This window comes from Schistocerca piceifrons, chromosome 7 (genome assembly GCF_021461385.2).
Source record: "Schistocerca piceifrons isolate TAMUIC-IGC-003096 chromosome 7, iqSchPice1.1, whole genome shotgun sequence".
Classification (NCBI taxonomy): domain Eukaryota; kingdom Metazoa; phylum Arthropoda; class Insecta; order Orthoptera; family Acrididae; genus Schistocerca; species Schistocerca piceifrons.
This window is the reverse complement of record NC_060144.1, coordinates 451,187,348-451,206,948: the sequence shown is the minus strand read 5'-3', so window position 1 is coordinate 451,206,948 and position 19,601 is coordinate 451,187,348. Positions and strand designations below refer to the sequence as shown.

The 19,601-nt window shown below is 42.2% G+C and overlaps 1 protein-coding gene across 1 annotated transcript in view; it reads left to right on the top strand.

The window, feature by feature from the left end:
* Nucleotides 1-19,601, top strand: part of LOC124709009 (A disintegrin and metalloproteinase with thrombospondin motifs 7-like) — a 552,648-nt gene that overhangs the window by 390,822 nt on the left and 142,225 nt on the right. Inside the window, exons 12-13 of the mRNA XM_047240641.1 lie at nucleotides 3,303-3,408; nucleotides 9,787-9,911. Coding sequence (XP_047096597.1) covers nucleotides 3,303-3,408; nucleotides 9,787-9,911 — 231 coding nt within the window. The remainder of the gene's footprint in view (nucleotides 1-3,302; nucleotides 3,409-9,786; nucleotides 9,912-19,601) is intronic.

Sequence of the window (19,601 nt, the reverse complement as noted above, 5' to 3'; positions counted from 1 at the left end):
TTCATTTAGTTGTACATTTGTTCGCTTGAGGCGCTGTTGACTAGGCGTCAGCGTCAGTTGATGCTAAGATGGCGACCGCTCAACAGAAAGCTTTTTGTGTTATTGAGTACGGCAGAAGTGAATCGTCGACAGTTGTTCAGCGTGCATTTCGAACGAAGTATGGTGTTAAACCTCCTGATAGGTGGCTTATTAAACGTTGGTATAAACAGTTTACAGAGGATGGGTGTTTGTGCAAAGGGAAAAGTTCTGGACGGCCGAGAACGAGTGATGAAAATAGCACGCATCCAGCAAGCATTTGTTCGCAGCCCAGGAAAATCGACTCGCAGAGCTAGCAGAGAGCTGCAAATTCCACAATCAACTGTATGGAGAGTCCTACGAAAAAGGTTAGTTATGAAACCTTATCGTCTGAAATTGGTTCAAGCACTGTCTGCAGCTGATAAGATTAAAAGAATCGATTTCTGTGATTTTATCCTTGCTCAAATGGAAACAGATGAATCTTTCGTTTCAAAGATTGTGTTTAGTGATGAAGCAACTTTCCACACTAACGGGAAAGTTAACCGTCACAATGTCTGTATATGGGGCACTGAGAATCCGCGGGAAACAACTCAGTATGAACGTGACTCGCCTAAGGTGAACGTTTTCTGTGCCATTTCAGCCAATAAAGTTTTTGGTCCCTTTTTCTTCGAAGGTGCTACTGTAACTGGACTACAGTATCTGGAGATGTTAGAGAATTGGCTGTTCCCTCAGCTCGAACAAGAAGCACAACAATTCATATTTCAGCAGGATGGAGCGCCACCACATTGGCACTTATCTGTCCGTAACTACCTGAACGTCAACTACCCGAGGCGATGGATCGGCCGCTAGGCAGCCCGTGACAGAGCACTTCATCACTGGCCTCCAAGAAGCCCTGATCTTACCCCCCGCGATTTTTTCTTATGGGGGTATGTTAAGGATATGGTGTTTCGGCCACCTCTCCCAGCCACCATTGACGATTTGAAACGAGAAATAACAGCAGCTATCCAAACTGTTACGCCTGATATGCTACAGAGAGTGTGGATCGAGTTGGAGTATCGGGTTGATATTGCTCGAGTGTCTGGAGGGGGCCATATTGAACACCTCTGAACTTGTTTTTGAGTGAAAAGAAACCTTTTTAAATACTCTTTGTAATGATGTATAACAGAATGTTATATTATGTTTCTTTCATTAAATACACATTTTTAAAGTTGTGGTATTCTTTTTGAATCACCCTGTATTAAAGAACAGGTAGGCATGAAATTTTATTTCTCATCTAGAAAAAACGAAGTTACATAATTAATGTTCTGCTTGTTTGCAGGTACTTGTCTGCGGTCTTGACATACAGAAGGATCAAAAAAAAAAAAAAAAATGTATCCACTGTTTAAAAGTCCATAACTTGCAAAGTAATTGACGGATTTGTCTCATTTTTGGTGAAAGTGTAGCTTAAATTCCAACTTCAAGATATCACTGTAGGTGTTCGAAATGGTCACCATTAACATCCACACACAAACGATGCTGCCGAACTGCAGCACGAATTACTGACTGCAACGTGTTCAGTTGGATATTTGCACATTAATGTACGATGGATTCTCGAAGTTCACCCAATGTGGGTGGATTTTGTCGATAAACGACGTCCTTTAGTGTTCCCCACGGATAAAAGTCCAGAGGAGTTAGGTCTGGGGAACGTGGTGGATACTCCACAGCACCTCTACGGCCTATCCATCTTCCTGGTAGATTTTCGTCCAGATACGCCCTAACACAATTTTGGTAGTGGGCTGGGGCACCACCTTGTTGAAAGTAAACTCTTCCGTCTCCATATAAGTCTCGGATGGCAGATAACATGTGCCGTCAAAGAAGAATGGTCCAATCAAGCCCCGGTAAGACAACCCACACCACACATTTACTCCTGGCAAATTCACGGCAAATTTGCCTCGAATGCGACGAATCGTTAAACGTGTCGGTGGCTCTGTTTCATACTCATTTCGAGATTGCCGTTGAACCTCATCAATGTTTTTGTACTTCAAAACTGACTTCCTTTCATCGAACGTAAGCCTTGCGCCAGCCATGTTTACTCGAGTAACTAGGTGCAACTAAGAACATAACACTGAATACCTGGCGACTGTCATCTGACAAAACAAAACAACGCAATACAACGCTTGTGTGATGATTGCCGGAACTACAAACTATTATACTACCAAAGATGACAACTCCGTCAATTAGTTTGCCAGTTATGGACTTTTAAACAGTGGATACATTTTTTTGGACCCCTCTGTATATTGAAACTCCGTGCTGTAGTACCGTAGCCTGAAGTTAAGGAACGAAAATAAAATGGCACAGTCCATCTCCTCTTTATTAATGACGAACTCACTCATCGCTAACGAAAGGTACCAAATTGCACAATGGGAGAAAGCCGTTCCAGTTGTGAGGCTGAACTATCGCTAGTGGTTTCCCAGTCCTCAATGACGTTCACTTTTCTACACTGTGCACTCACTCTGATTCTCGAGCATAGGCTGCGTTCCTAGTATGAGAGCGACCCAGCTGCATGCTTAAGATGTGTCCCGGAAATGGAGTCGCTGCACACTCGCACTAGCATGCTGACCATCACAGGAAGTTCTGCGGTCTCTTCTGCAGTACTAGGAGTCACAGGATGTGAATCTAGGATGTTTGCAGATCCGAGTGCGATCACCCACTAACACGGTCCCATCGAGGAGAAAAAAGCGACTGAAATGTAGCGGTTTTAAGGGCGGAGGGGAAAAAGTGCAACGGCAAGTGCCGTGGGAAAAAAACCTCTGCAATATTCTGGGCGGATAATAGGGCTACTGGTGAGTTTGTACCATATAGCGGTAGTTCATGCTTTGGTGTTGCGGATTCTTCGTAGAGAGGTATTACCGTTGTAGCTGGTCTGACGAAATCTACTGGGACAGTTGCGGCGTCAGCGTACCTGTAACACACCAAGTCGTCATATGAGTGGTCAGTCTGATTATAAAATTGGTCGCTCGTTGTGTAGGTTCGTGTGTGGGTTTGTTTGTGGCTTCTGTATTCGAATTCCTGCCTTTGCCAATTAATTGGCTGTAGGGGTGCAGCTGGTTACGCCATTCAGTCCTGCTGTAATACATGGACATGGCGGTATAGCATTGTTTGTGTGCTCATTTAATCCTTCCATAGGCGGCTAATTTTCCGTAAGGAAAAGTGTTTTTGGGCGGTTACGCTTCCACCTGTGGTTATGACCATTGTTCCGCAGCTTCAGGATGAAGGTGTTGTTCGAGATGTGCCCGCTTCTGTTGCAGCCTTGCGAGGACGGCTCGCCAACGTTCCGCGAGGTGCAGTGCTCCGAGATGGACTCTAAACCGTTCGAGGATAAGCTGCACAAGTGGAAACCATACCGAAAGGTCGGCGACCCTGCAGGTGAGTGGCAGGCGCCTACAATTCGGCACACACTTCACAGAATAAACAAAATTTTGCTAGCCCCACAATGAGCCAAGTATTTTGCATTTTACTCCACTCTTCGTAAAAATCTGGGGTATTTGCTAGTGGGCGAAATTGATTAATGGTGTGACTGTGTGTACAAAAATCTAACTGATAACCGAGATGATGGTAGACAAGAAATGCAAGGATAAGATTCGAAGGAACACTGTCGGAAGAGTTCGAGATCAAGACTGGTGTCAAGCAGGATGATCAACTGTCACCAGTTTTGTTCATCATAACGCTGGAGCGGATTACCAGGGAATGATGGGCAATATACAAAGAAATGGGAATACCAAAGTGGCACGTGGGACATAAAAAGGACAATTGGCTTCAAATGGACTTTGGGTTCAAATTGACTTCCTGCTCTTTAAGGCTAAGGACAGTCTACTCAAATACCAAGACTACTCAAATACCAAGGCATTGAATACCACTAGAATGGAGAAACTCTAAAATTCCTTGCATAAGATGAACAAATTCAAATGCACGGGAGAGAAAATACAACAGGAGAAAACAGCATTAGTGTGGTGATAATACAGACTCTTAAGAAGTTGACGATAGTCTTCTGTGTGACGAGAGAAGTGTACAGGATGGTCAAAAAATAGTTCAAATGGCTCTGAGCGCTATGGGACTTAACATATGCGGTCATCAGTCCCCTAGAACTACTTAAACCTAACTAACCTAAGGACATCACACACATCCATGCCCGAGGCAGGATTCGAACCTGCGACCGTACCGGTCGCGCGGGTCCAGACTGAAGCGCCTAGAACCGCTCGGCCACAACGGCCGGCGATGGTCAGAGACGGTCTGAGAAGTTTGCAAGGGTGTTGCAGGAGAGTTTGTGCTGAGAAATAATTGTTACGAAAAAGTTCGATAGTTTGCATCGTTTTCGAGTTATTTAGCATTAAAGGTACGTGAATTACCACTTACTCAAATGTTCATTACCAGCCTTTTTTGGGTTTCTTTGGTCTGAGGAAAGCAAACTAAGAACCCTTTTTCCTGCCTCTGGCAGGGTGCTTGAATTTGCTGCACGCAACCACCTGATAGGCTAACTTTGATGCTAAATAGCTCGGTGCAATACCCACCAAGCTTTTCAGACTACTTCTGATTACCCTGTATAATGAACATCATATATCTGCAGCCGCGAAAATGAGATACTACGTGGCAACAGTGAGGAATGCGCTACTGTAGGCGAATAACGTGAGGCGATAACACTAGGAAGACATGGCGCGGAACTGGTAGAGGCACGTGAGAGAAAACTACTGAGGAGAATACTCGGCTCTAAAAGATTTGCTGAATGGCAGATACAGAGTCCTAGAGAATACCAAAGCATAAGAACTCGCAAAGGAACCTTCCTGACCTGCCTTTTTTCGATTTTCTCCACGCGTACAGAATTTGAAGGCCAGTGTCCGGGCATCAGTATCCTACAGCAGAACGGTACAACTCTCAAAACCAGTAAAAAAAAATTGCGTTTTAAAATTAGTAGCGCTGACAAACAAATTCGTCAGTGCTTCAGCATGTAGCGTAATCGATTTGTATTCACGAAGTCGCTCGTTCGAATCTTGCTAGTATTATACACTACTTTTCCCTTTATTTGAATTACTTTTTATTAAGAAATGCAAATGTTAACAAATATTGAATCATCTTTTTATTTTTAAATACTGCCCTTAAGCCAATAATTTAAAATTTGATACAGACACCCAAAATGTCTTTTCGTTAAATGAATCTTATAGGTCAATAATACTCCTCAGTATCTAAAAGTAAAACTGTATTTGATTTTCTATTTGATGTTTGGCATTTTTGTTCCAATTTTAATGGATTTTACATACTCGCATTTTCGTAGCTAGTAATAAAAAATAAAACCATGTCATTTGTCTTAAAGAATCATGTTTCTATATTTGTTAATTAACATTTACATTTGTTAATAAATATGTAATTCTGGAAAAAGTATACCTCTATCACTATTTCAACCCACGACATTATGTTTATAGCCCAAATACACTATGAGCTGAGCTGGCCGAAGGCATGTATTCAGCTTACCATCAACATCTGACAGCAAACTGTGCGGATTTGCTCGCAAACTTCAGTGACTGTATTAGGATAGGCAAATTATGTATTATAGTATAAGCTAGCTACAGAACAATGAAATTATTTCCTTTTTTCAACCCATAATCGTCATCTTCTAGAATTTACCATTCATTACGGTCTCCAGTTATACGCATACATGTTGTTTCTTCTTGTTTTCTAATGTCATCTACCCACTTTCCATCGTTTCGACGTCTCATACATTTCTTATCAGTTTGAACTTCATCTACCTACCATCCATTCATCTTTGTCTACTCGTATGTTCCACTATACGAAAAAAAACGGAAAAGTACACTCAATTATCAGACAATTTCACCATGTTAAGAGATTATGGAAATGTGAAGGAAATTGAAACGTGTGTCTTTCATGAGCTAACCAAACAACTTGCAAAGTCTCAGTGATTACAATACAATTACGGTTAATTTCTACCACAAATAACGCCCTAAGACAAATAACGTAGTAACACATTTAACGAAAAGTGGTTTCGGTCCAGTGGTTATCCTCCAATGATGTTGCATGACGTCATTGGCGTACGAAACCGCAATAGGAATTGAAGAGGAGCTTGATAGGTCATAGCTACGGTGTTATAGTAAAGTAGACAACAGAATAATTGAGTGAATGAAGAGAGATTCTACACCCCATTGTTATGCACGTGTTGAGACTAGTGGTTGCCATTAGGAACTGTTACTATGGGCTCAGGTTATTGGTACAAGTTGTTTATGTCAGTACTAAATCAAGTAACAGGTTTATCAAAAAGGGCTTTTCAAATTTGAAAACTCGCAGATTTTTTCATTTAACTTACAGACACGATTTTGCTATCATTTTGTACCAGTTACATAAAGTACTTTACCTTATACGTAAACATTTTCGGTGGGACGTCAGGTAGTTGTGCAGGACACATCCCATCTGAAATCGATTTCTCGCCAAATTCGCTGCAGCATGTCAGGTGTGACTTGTCCAACTGCAAGGTAGATTCTAGCTCTGACCTCTTGTAGAGAAACCGGTGAAGGTTGAACAAACACAATATCCTTGACGAATCCTAAAACGAAAAGTTGTCACAGTTTTCACCTCTTAAAACCAAGACACACAGCGGGCATACCCAGGGCCAGTAAATGTAGCCAGCAATCTTTTCCGCTACTGTCACTAGCGCTTGCTGCGGCGCAATTCTGTACTAGCATACAGTCAAAAGTTGATCTATTTTCCGTCAAGATGACACCAAGACTAAGTCTCTAAGTAGTATGAATAAGTTTGTACGAATTTTCTAAGTTGTAAATCCTTTTAACACACGTTGTATTGATTTCTGACCATTAGTTGGTTATCTCAATGTACTCAGTATATTAAAGAATATGGCGGGCAGTATAATAGTCACTTCAGACTTTATTTCGGGTGATGGAGTTGTTTCTAATGAAGTTATACCTGAAAGTAAACTGCATAATATCCAGTCTGGTGCAAAGATTAGCAACTTATTTCAAAGGTTTACAAACGTAAAATTGTGTTGTTAATGAAATGGAAACACATAAAGTCCTTTGACTACAACATCAGTAAGTCTCAGTTGAACTCAGTCAAGTAAGACAAATACCTGAGGTAACAATTTTTGGGGATATGAAATGGAAAAATTACTTAGGTTCAGTCGTACGTAAAGCAGGTGGCAGTCTATAGTTCATTGGTAGGACACGGAGAAAATTAATCAGTCTTCTAAAGACATTGCTTACAGAACATTCGCACGACCAACCTCGAATACTGTTTACGTGTTTGGATCCCGTACCAAATAGGACTAACAGTGGATGTCGAACATATTCAAAGAAGGGCAATCACGAATTTCACAGCATTGTCTACCTCAGGAAAGAGAGTCACGAAAACACTGAAAAGCGTGAATTGGCAGTCGCTTGAAGACAGACGCCAAATGTGCCGCAAGATCCAAGTTAAAAAGTTTAAAGAACCAGCTTTAAGCCAGGAATCTAGTATTACACTACAGCCCACTACGTATCGCCCCGTAGGGATCGGTTAGGCTAGAGCAGAATAATTACAACGCACACAGTAGTATTTAAGCAGTCATCCTCTCCGCGAATCATACAAGAATATAAAGCGATAAAACTCCACGATGTGGAGCAATGCCCGCATCTCGTGGTCGTGCGGTAGCGTTCTCGCTTCCCACGCCCGGGTTCCCGGGTTCGATTCCCGGCGGGGTCAGGGATTTTCTCTGCCTCGTGATGGCTGGGTGTTGTGTGATGTCCTTAGGTTAGTTAGGTTTAAGTAGTTCTAAGTTCTAGGGGACTTATGACCACAGCAGTTGAGTCCCATTGTGCTCAGAGCCATTTGAACCATTTTTGTGGAGCAGGCAGCAGGATGTTTATAACGAATGAACAGTAAAACAACAGCGCCACTTACGACGTATGCAAACATGAGTCGTTTGCTATAGCGAGACATAACATGGATCATTGTGAAACACAAATGAGTGTGAAACGAAACCTATGACTATGACACTGTAAAAACATCATCATCATTCGAATCACTTCATACTCATAAAGCACTTAACTGGAAGCAAACCTAACAGAATATATACCAACAGAAAACTAAACTCCGTCCGAACAGGCCATTAAGGCCCAGCGGTACCGACCGGCCGCCGTGTCATCCTCACCCCAAAGGCATCACTGGATGCGGATATGGAGGGGCATGTGGTCAGCACGCCGCTCTCCCGGCCGTATGTTAGTTTACGAGACCGGAGCCGTTACTTCCCACTCACATAGCTTCTCAGTTGGCCTCCAAAGGGCTGAGTGCACCCCTTGCCAACAGCGTTCGGCAGACCGGGCGGTCAACCACTCAAGTGCTAGCCCAGCCAGACAGTGCTTAACTTCGGTGACCTGATAGGAACCGGTATTACCACTGCGGCAAGACCGTTGGCATATACATATAAGAATCGTTTTGATGGCACTTTACACATAAAACAGAAATTAAAACGCTAGGTTGTATCTTTCATTGTACGCTAGATTCTATCTTCCATCTTTTTGAGAAAATTTTAAAGAGCTTTTAAACTGCTGCTGTTTTTAGAAAAAAATTAAAGAGCTTAAGTATGTTAGTTGACATGCACTTTTATTGTATTGATAGTTTTGTTCTTGATGACTGGAAAAGAAATACCCTGCATCCTGAGGTTTCCTAGTGGCAGTGTAAGAAGTAGACTATCAGCTGTATGTTTGTCCTGCCACTATCCATAGAAAAAAACGTTACTCTGTTATACGTGCGTTCTTTCTTTCTTTCTCGGGCCTTTGTCCCGCTCCAACGCGGGGTCGGCTTCGTTATGACGGATTTGGCAGTGTTAATTGCAGAGGGTGGCCAGATGCCATTCCTGCCGCCACCCCGAACCCCCCCCCCCCCCCCGGAACGGAAGTAGTGTACCCCAGCTGCCTGCCTCTAGTGTAAGTCATGAAATAGTGCGAACGTTTTTCAAATGTTTGTGAGTCAGGTAACTGAGGCGGAACTTGGGGTCCAGCCCGGTATTCACCTAGCGAGATGTGGAAAATCGCCTAAAAACCACATCCAGGCTGGCCGGCATAACGGCCCTCGTCGTTAATCCGCCGGGCGGATGCGATCCGTGGCCGGCGCGCCTACCCGAGTCCAGGAAGCAGCATATTAGCGCTCTCGGCTACCCTGTCGGGTTTCTGTTATGCATGTACAGTCTTAATACGTGATCGGAGGCTTTCCCGGCGTATGTGTTGTTTCCAGGGCTGTCGGGTGTCCAGCCGGATGCGATCGTTGAAATCCCACGATATTTCGGCGAATAACCTTTCCGCCATCATCAGGTGGTTCTGATGGAATGGTCTGTCTGCTTATTGTCAGTGACAATGAGTGACAATGACCATTCCATCAGAACCACCTGATGATGGCGGAAAGGTTGTTCGCCGAAATATCGTGGGACTTTAACGATCGCATCCGGCTGGACACCCGAGAGCCCTGGAAACAGTCTTAATACGGTTTGCATGCTAGTACAGAAAATAGTGTTTTATCAGTCTGGTACGTATATCATGGTACGATACGCTTGGTATCTGTAACATCCGCACAGTTATTGAAATAGTTTGTAATTTTAACTCTCCATCTCACAGGATGATATGAAAATGGGTTCAGGTAACGTGAAACGAGTAATCAGTTAAATAAAAAACTGGAACATTCAACCTTGCTTGCAATAGGGACCGCAAGGACTGTCGGTGAACCCGGTCTGTCTCTCTGCAGCAAACCCGTGCGCACTGGTGTGCATCAACGAGGAGCGCGTCTACTCGACGCTGGCGCCGCGCGTCAAGGACGGCACCCCGTGCAAGCCCGGCACCAGGGACATGTGCATCTCCGGCCGCTGCCGGGTGAGCCTGCCGGGGGTTCGCCTCCAGGCACCCCCAGCTGCTGTACAGCCGCCGCTCTTAACGTCGCCACAGCGTAGTCAGTGATCTAGTAGTAGTAGTAGTTGTTGTTGTTGTAGTAGTAGTAAGGTATTTGACATAGTCCTGAACTTTCGTGTAGTAAAAAAAAATCCGAGCTTATCGAATACCAGACCAGATTCGCGACTGTGTTCGACGCTTTCTTGCGGATAGAACTCAACAAGTCGCTCTTAACGGAACAAAATCGACAGACGTCAAGGTAACTTTTCGGAACATTCCAAGGAAGTGTGGTAGGACCGTCACTGTTTACAATATATATAAATGATTTAGTAGCGTCGGATGCTCTTAAAAGCTGTTCGCAGATGGTGCGATTGTCTATAACAAAGTGACCTTCAGAGTATTTATGAATGGTGAAAGCTCTGGAAGAAGACCCTGATCGTAAATAAATGCAACATTCGCATACTTAGAAGAAGAGATTCCCTATTGTAGAACTACGCTATTGGTGACAAACTTTTGGAAACAGTATATACCGTAAAATATGTAGGAGTAACTATCCGGAGTGACTTGAAGTGGAATGCCCACATAAAACAAACAGTAGAAAAATCAGATGTCGGACGAAGGTTCATAGGAAAAATCTTAGGGAAATGTAACTCTTCCACGAAAGTAGTGGCCTACAAGGCGCTTGTTCGACCCATTATTGAATATTGTTCACCTGTCTGGGATCCTTACCATGTAAGATTAATAAAAGAGATAAAGAAGATCCAACGAAGAATGGCGCGTTTCGTTACCGGATCGTTCAGTCGGCGCGAGAGCGTTACGTGTATACTCAACAAACTCCATTGGCAGACGCTACAAGAAATGCGTTGTCCATCATGGAGGCGTTTACTATTGAAATGCAGAGAGAGCGCTTTCCGGAAAGAGTCAGACAACGTATTACTTCCTCCCACAAACATCTCGCGAAATGATGACGACGAGAAAGCTCGATAAATTAGAGCCAACACAGAGCTTTACCGACGCATGGTGCAGGGGATGGCAATTGAATCTGAATGTAGACAAGTGTAATGTGCTGCGAATACATAGAAAGAAAGATCCTTTATCATTTAGCTACAATATAGCAAGTCAGCAGCTGGAAGCAGTTAATCCCATAAATTAATTGGGAGTAGGCATCAGGAGTGATCTAAAATGGAATGACCATATAAAATTAATCGTCGGTAAAGCAGATGCCAGACTGTTTCCACAAAATGCATGTGCAATATCACCATTTCTGTTTACACACTGCATCCAACCTCTTAACACGAACATTAACATGAATTCAAGGAATAAATAGCTGAAAACCACAGGCACTGTTAACTTTGAATTAATAAAAATTACGCTTCCAATTGGAATTACTGACAAATTATCCATCAAATTATTCATGAGAGATAAAATATTATTAAGAGATAATAATTGGAAAATGTCACTTTTGACCAATTTCACGATACATATTCTCCTTAATCCACGACATTGAGCATAGAATACTACCCAGAAACTTTACACCACCACCTGTCCTATACATGCTGGCCAAATACCGGGAGTGAAAGATGCAGTCCACCACCAGGATTCGAACCGTGTTACTTACCAGTCGAGCGCTACCACAAAGGGGTGCCTTTGCGACCTCGGCTACGGAGGTTGATTTAGTGTATGACACTGTTCTAGAAGGAAGTTGTTTGATAAAGTAAAAGGCTAGGGCCACTCCGTTCTTTTATTACCAACTCCCAGACACTGCACATACTATACATATACTGTTTCTCAATGCAACATTACACACATTATCAGCTGGAGATCAGGACCATTGCCATGATTTTTGGTGTCCAATTTTTTATTCTGCAACTTCCCGTTTGCTAACTATGAGAGGACTTTCCCAGAAATGAAAATGATATATTCTTGATCTGTTATGTCAAATGATAGTTGTTTTATTATCTTTGTTATTATTTATTCTGTTACTTTTTTTTTAATAAACTCTTTCACTGTATAGAATGTATTGCTTCACTCACAAGTTGAACTGTCTTTATACATTATTGTTAGTAATCTCTTTAATTTCCTTTTACAATTTGTTGTCCATTTTTATCCCTTGGTAGAAAATAGTCTTTTGAGTTTCATGTTTATTCTTAATTGGTAAATATATGTTCAGTCTACCTATTGTTCCATCTTCATGCACGACCTGTTTGTGCAGTAATTATCAACGTTAATTCTGATGTGAGCAACTGGTTGGTAAATGTATTGGCATAGTGTACTTAAAATCGCCGGCCGGGGTGGCCGAGCGGTTCTAGGTGTTACAGTCTGGAACCGCGCAACCGCTACGGTCCCAGTTTCGAATCCTGCCTCGGGCGTGGATGTGTGTGATGTCCTTAGGTTAGTTAGGTTTAAGTAGGTCTAAGTTCTAGGGGACTGATGACCTCAGAAGTTAAGTCCCATAGTGCTCAGAGCCATTTGAACCATTTTTGAAGTTAAAATCCCCAGCATTTTGTGCGACATAGTATACTTAAAATTCCCAGCATTTTGAACAGGTCTTTACAATGAGCTCGACAATTGTTGTTGGTTATTGTTCTTATAGCCCTTTTGTGTAGTTTGAAAACAGTGTTCATACCTTGTGCCCACCTTCCGGATATAGGATGTATCAAAAATACTCATCCGCTTTAAGACTATCTTCCACATGAGCTAAGGTAGGTAGATAGTTACTTTCATGAATCTTTGCACGCTAATTCGCAATAACGTGGAAAGAGTAGTTTTACATACGCATCGCAAATTAATTTGTTAATATGGCCACATGCTGAAAATTTACAACTCTTTAAAAAATGTACGGATGTTAGTCATTCCTACCCACCGTCTTTCACACATTAACAATAGAAATTCTTCTCCGGCATAGCAGTTGTTAATGAGAATCTTTTTCAGTTTGTTGTCAAATTTTACTTTGCTGCCTGTCAAACATTTTATATGACTAGGTAAATGACGAAACATTTTACTTGCGGCATTTTGCACCTCTTTTTGTGCTAAAGATAACCTTAGTGTGGAGTAAGGATTGTCATTTTTCCTTCTGGTATTGTAATTATGTTGATCATTGTTCCTTTTGAACTGCAGTGGATAATTTACAACAACCCTCTTGAGAGAATAAATATACAGCGAAGCAGTAACCAGAATGCCCAACTCCTTAAATATCTGCCAACAAGACGATCGTAGATAAGCATCTCGTATTATTCTTACAGCACGTTTTTGAGCAATGAAGCGCCGTTTCTTAAAGATGAATTACGACAGAACATTATTCATTTTATATTACATAGAAACTCGGGGTGAATATCGACTCCCACCAAGTTCATTTTGGCGCCAGAGTAACCTTCCGGTTCCGACGGTTGCCGGAAGGGGATTTCCTTCACGGTGACAATAAATAAAGATGTGTACTATTTTGTAAATTCATTCTAGGTGAACGGAAGAAAGATAACAATCTTTCACATTTAGTGTTAAACGATAAGAGCACACACTGTTTAAACGGAAAAGTGACCCGCCGCAACGTAGCAATATTGGGGGCACAGCAAACCACATACCATAGTCGAGTGTGAAAGACTCGACAAAACTTCTTGTTGCAAGCTCACTCCCTTAAATGAGAAACTTTTCACGGCGTGTTGCGTCAGTGTTCTCGAAGTGCTTCTGAGATTTGTTGGGCTCCGAGGCAGAGAACGACTCTGGCGTCAAATTGTGACTACAGTGACAAGGTGGGTCGTCCACGGTTATGCTTCTGCCCTAATAACAGCTTCAGCTTTCTATAATAGATTTTGTCAGGAAAGTAGCAATGACACATATTAAGCTTAGCATGTATTACAATGATTAATTTAATATTCTACTAAATCAATATAATAAAAATGTAGCCAACACAGTTGAGGTGTTAAACTGAATACTCTATATCGTATTTTCGATTCACAAAAATAAGTATAACGGCCTACATAAAATCATTAAAGGGGTGTAGGTTTCCATGTTGAGTTGAAGAATTAAGATCGTAGGTAAGTGCATCTAAGATTATGTGACTAGTGAATAAAATTTGGTATATTCACCAGTTAAACCAGCTACCACGAAACCAAAATCAGTGCCCTGACTATTCGGTAATATCAAAGCGTTCAGTGATGTTGCTTCACTGTCGGCCATTAGTTGACGAAGAAGTCTTTCAGTCGCGCAAACATACAACACTCGAAAGCAGCATGAAAATGCCTAAGCCCCTTACAGACTCATCAGTAAAATTTCAAAGTCTTGAAATGGTGCAGTTGGATTGCTACTAGAAGTCAACTGCAACTACTGCCGAAAGCTATCACCGAGCTTCGCGGCGCAGTGGTTAGCACACTGTACCCGTATTCGGGAGGACGACGGTTCAAACCCGCGTCCATCCAGCCAATTAGATTTTCCGTGGTTTCCCTACATCACGCCAGGCAAATGCGGGATGGTTCGTTTGAAAGGGCACGGCCGATTTCCTTCCCAGTCCTTCACACAATGCGAGCTTGTGCTCCGTCTCTAATGACCTCGGTGTCGATGGAACGTTAAACCTATTCTTCTTTCCTTCCTTTATTCCTTCCTTCAGAAAGCTGCCCAAGGTCACCAGTCACCGTCCAAACGAAATTTAAATAAATGTAACGTAAAGAGACAAAGAGATTCACTGCTGTTTGGTTACATTATTGGCAACAAATCGACAGAAACCGTAACTTTTTAACACAGTCCATTCTAACCAACGTTACTAACTTAAAATACCGAGGTGTAGCGATTTGGAGCAATATAAAGTGCAATCTCCACATAAAACAAATAATAGAAAAAGCCGACGACAGGCTGTTAATTATTGGGACAATGTTAAGCAAATATAATTCATCCACAAAAGAAGTGTTTTACAAAGCATTCGTTCAACCTATCCTTGAGCACTGTTTGTCAGTCTGTAACCGTTACCAAATATGATTAATAGAAAACATAGAGAAGATCCAAGGAAGAGCGGTACGTTTTGTGACGGGTCGTTTTCTCGACGCGAAAGCACGGTGGGGTTCCTCACCGAACTTCGGTGGCAGACGCTACAAGAGAGGCATTGAGCATCACAGAGAAATACTGTTGAAATTATAAGATTGTGCGTTCCAAGAAGATTCGAACAACGTATTAATTCCTCCCACGTACATCTCGCTAAATCATGAGGACAAGAAAATCAGAGAAACTAGTTATCACACGCAGCTATACCGACAATTGTTCTTACACTGCACCATTCGTGAATGGAACGACAAAGAGTAGAAAAGACAGTCGTACCGAAAGTATCCTTCGCTATACACCTTAAAGTGGTTTGCGAGGTGTACATGGTTCTAATGGTTCAAGTGGCTCTAAGCACTATGGAACTTAACATCTGAGGTCATGAGTCCCCTAGACTTAGAACTACTTAAACCCAACTAACCTAAGGACATCACATACATCCATGCCCGATGCAGGATTTGAACCTGCGATCGTAGCAGCAGCGCGGTTCCGGACTTAAGCGCCTAGAACCGCTCGGCCACAGCGGCCAGCGAAGTGTACATGTATTAGCTTGTGTGTACAACTGCTAGTGGTGCCCCATGGATTTAACTGCCAACCGACTGATTAACTGCCGACGGTTAAAATAAATTTTCGTACTATGTTAAATTTTTAACCAAAGTTCAGGAAGATAAATGCGATATTTAGGTTCTTGGCTCAACCATCTGGGTCGTAAGGATGGAACTAACTTCCCGTAATATCCAACCTCAGCCTCAAGGTGAGCTGAGAACAACAGCGTACAACCTCTCGTCACCTATTGCATCCCGGCTCTATTAGACTTTCTCAGTGTACACACCTCTGCCGGAGCAGTGTTTTATTCTCGCAGTTGCTTGTGGGAACACATCGTTTATTATCAAATGAAAACACACTCGAATCGTATTCAGGACAAAGTGGTACAAAACCCATACCGAAATACTGCGATGATTGTTTGAAATGGTGCAGTCGATATTTCTCACACACTGAGTCTTTGTCCGTCTGTAATAATTACGTCCCGTTTCTAAGTGCTGCGATGATTTTTTTTGAAATGGTGCACTCGATATTTTCCACACACTGAGCCTCTGTCCGTCTGTAACAATTACGTCATCTACGGTACATTTCGTAACCAATACTTTCAACTCTACCAAACACATGAAAAAGGAGATATTTTTGAAGGCTACATCACTTTTTTTTTCACATGACGTCAATCTGAACAAATCAAAACAGTAAATTGGCTTGGCGACTTAGTTACGAATTACACATTATACTAAATTTCAGCAGTGTTATTGTTCATACAGGCACTTGGTCCATATTAACGAATGGGAACTGAAAAACGAGTGAGATTGAAATAAACATAAAAGATACGAAGGTAGTCAACACCGGGCTAGGAAGACAGCCACAGATATACTTGTCTTCAGTTCATCACTGTCACCTGAACATGTAATAACAGTATTCACTCGTTTTAAAGAGAGATCGTACGTCACTAAATCATTCCACTGTTTCAAGTTTCGGCTCTACGGATACAATACCATGGCCTGAAAGAAGGGTGAAACATTTGGAAAATACACTCTAACTGCGCATGAAGATGCTACACAATATTCGTCCTCAAGTGCTTGTGACGTCATCGCACAGTCATGTTGTTGGAAGCATTCGTTGTGTAGACAACACTTGAGTGAAATTAACTTCTAAAAAGTAAAGAAAACTCGTTCAGAAACTGATTCTCTTCGCAAGAGATATGAAAATGTTTTCAGCGTTGGAGGAAAAAACAGTATTTCACAAAAAGGATACCTTTACACGATTTTTCCAACTCCAACTGGCACTGGGTTCAATTCTTGTGCTTGTTAATGGACATAGGTGTAGCGACGAACCAAAGAACAAAAGGGATTCAATCTGAAGATGTCATATTACTCTTCAATGCTCGTGGGTCTCCAATCTCATTAACACAGATGTGAATATGACAGATATTGAAGTCTGCCCCAGGAAACCAGTAAACCCCTCTAACAATCAACAACCTTCGCCATGTACACGGCTCCACGGAAAGATACAGACAGACAAAGAGAAAATTAAAACATAGGATAGATTCTGTTCTACAATAGAGACTGAACAGTTTCAGAGAAGATGTGTAGAAACTTGACGTCTGGGATATGGTAGATCTCTGTTCTGATACTTCGTGCTTTTCGACTTCATAGGGAGAGAGCTGAAGGAGTAGCCATCTTGTAGATCATGCATTCCACAACTATAATCAGTGACTACAAGGGTGCAAATGTACCAGGAGGTTACCACGTATTCTCTCTTTCTGCCTCTCAGATACAATTTCATCAAGAGGCCTTCGCTAACACCATCACACAGCTCCCTATCTATTCCTCTTTCTAGTGAGTTTCAATGCACACATTGTGTTGTAGGGACCTGCCACCCCCGTGTTCTCTGGTCGAGTTGTTCAATGTCTTACCCCCGGCGCCCTGGTCGAGCTGTTGAGTGTCTCTTCTTGACAGAAGATTCGTATCTTCCGATAATACCAAAGCATACCAGTGCAACATATATTCATTTACTCAATATGATTGACAATAACCATCCTACAATCCCACAAAATTCGTTCTGAAATACCTTGGAGATTCGGCTGCTTTTTATTTTTAAGTGAATAATTTCATAAATTTTTAACTCGTCATAGACCAGTTGATTCCATTCTCCGCGTAAATACTGTTCGCATCCGTAGCGCTGCGGTAGCGTTACCTCCTACCACGCAAGGGGGCCCAGGTTCGATTCATGGCAGGGGACTTGGTGTTCTGTGTCTTTCATCACCATTTTCATCGTCATTGACACGCCAAGTTGCTGAAGTGGCGTCAACTAAGAAGACTTGCAATACGGCGGCCGAACCCCGAAGGGGATATCACGGCCAATAAATGCCATACGATCATTTCATTTTCATTGGGTAACAGAACGGACCTCACGCTATGCTTTCTGTTTCCTCTCAGTATTACCTCTCATTATTACCTCTATTTGCGAGAAGTTTCTCTGGGAAACATGGCAGGCGTGGTCTAAGCACACTTCGCCTCTCAAGGTTTCTCGACAACATTGAGAAAATCCATGGTAGCCCGATTGTGTGAGTTAACAGAAAGAAACGAGCATTAGTCGTAGAGTTAAACTGCCATTCGGAAGTGCTGTAGCATAACTTCATATTTAATTGTACTGTAAATGAAATATTTGAGGAAGGCGTTCTCCACTGTATGGAGTGTGTGTAAACAACAACGACGCATATTGTGTTGTGTTGTACGGGACGGCGGACTGTCCGAAAATGTTGTTCTGGACCGTTGCGTCATCAAAGTTGGAGAACGGTTCGGTTATCGTAAAAAACATGCGTTTCCCATTTTTCTAAGTAATCTAGCCAAGGCGAATTAGGACCTATATAAGTCTTTAGAGTCTTAATTAGCGTTGTAAAGACACATATGGTCCATTAAATGTGATTTTTGCGTAATATTTCTGTCGTTGCGTGGATTTGTGCGATGTGATTATCCTCTAATACTTAAGGAGGAACATACAGGAGATGCATCATCGTACGCTGCCTTAAATAGTCGAGAAGAGCAAGACGGTCATAAAGGAGTCGACCTACTAGCAATGTGTCAACTTAGATACCTTTCACTTCCATGTGAACCGATTAATATTTTTATAGTGATGTGTGTTTTCATTATGTTGTAGTGATTTACGTGGCAAGCTCATAGTGATGCCACACCCAAGAAGGTGAACAGAACGTACTGATTCGTTTCCTTGTAGCCTGGCTGGCGACTGAAACGGCTCGATGATTTCATCACCAATTATTTCAGTGCATACACTGATACTGAAAGACCTGAGTCGAAACAAGGCCCCCGGAGTAGACAATATTCCATTGGAACTACTGACGGCCGTGGGAGAGCCAGTCCTGACAAAACTCTACCATCTGGTGAGCAAGATGTATGAAACAGGCGAAATACCCTCAGACTTCAAGAAGAATATAATAATTCCAATCCCAAAGAAAGCAGGTGTTGACAGATGTGAAAATTACCGAACTATCAGCTTAATAAGTCACAGCTGCAAAATACTAACACGAATTCTTTACAGACGAATGGAAAAACTAGTAGAAGCCAACCTCGGGGAAGATCAGTTTGGATTCCGTAGAAACACTGGAACACGTGAGGCAATACTGACCTTACGACTTATCTTAGAAGAAAGATTAAGGAAAGGCAAACCTACGTTTCTAGCATTTGTAGACTTAGAGAAAGCTTTTGACAATGTTGACTGGAATACCCTCTTTCAAATTCTAAAGGTGGCAGGGGTAAAATACAGGGAGCGAAAGGCTATTTACAATTTGTACAGAAACCAGATGGCAGTTATAAGAGTCGAGGGACATGAAAGGGAAGCAGTGGTTGGGAAGGGAGTAAGACAGGGTTGTAGCCTCTCCCCGATGTTGTTCAATCTGTATATCGAGCAAGCAGTAAAGGAAACAAAAGAAAAATTCGGAGTGGGTATTAAAATTCATGGAGAAGAAGTAAAAACTTTGAGGTTCGCCGATGACATTGTAATTCTGTCAGAGACAGCAAAGGACTTGGAAGAGCAGTTGAATGGAATGGACAGTGTCTTGAAAGGAGGATATAAGATGAACATCAACAA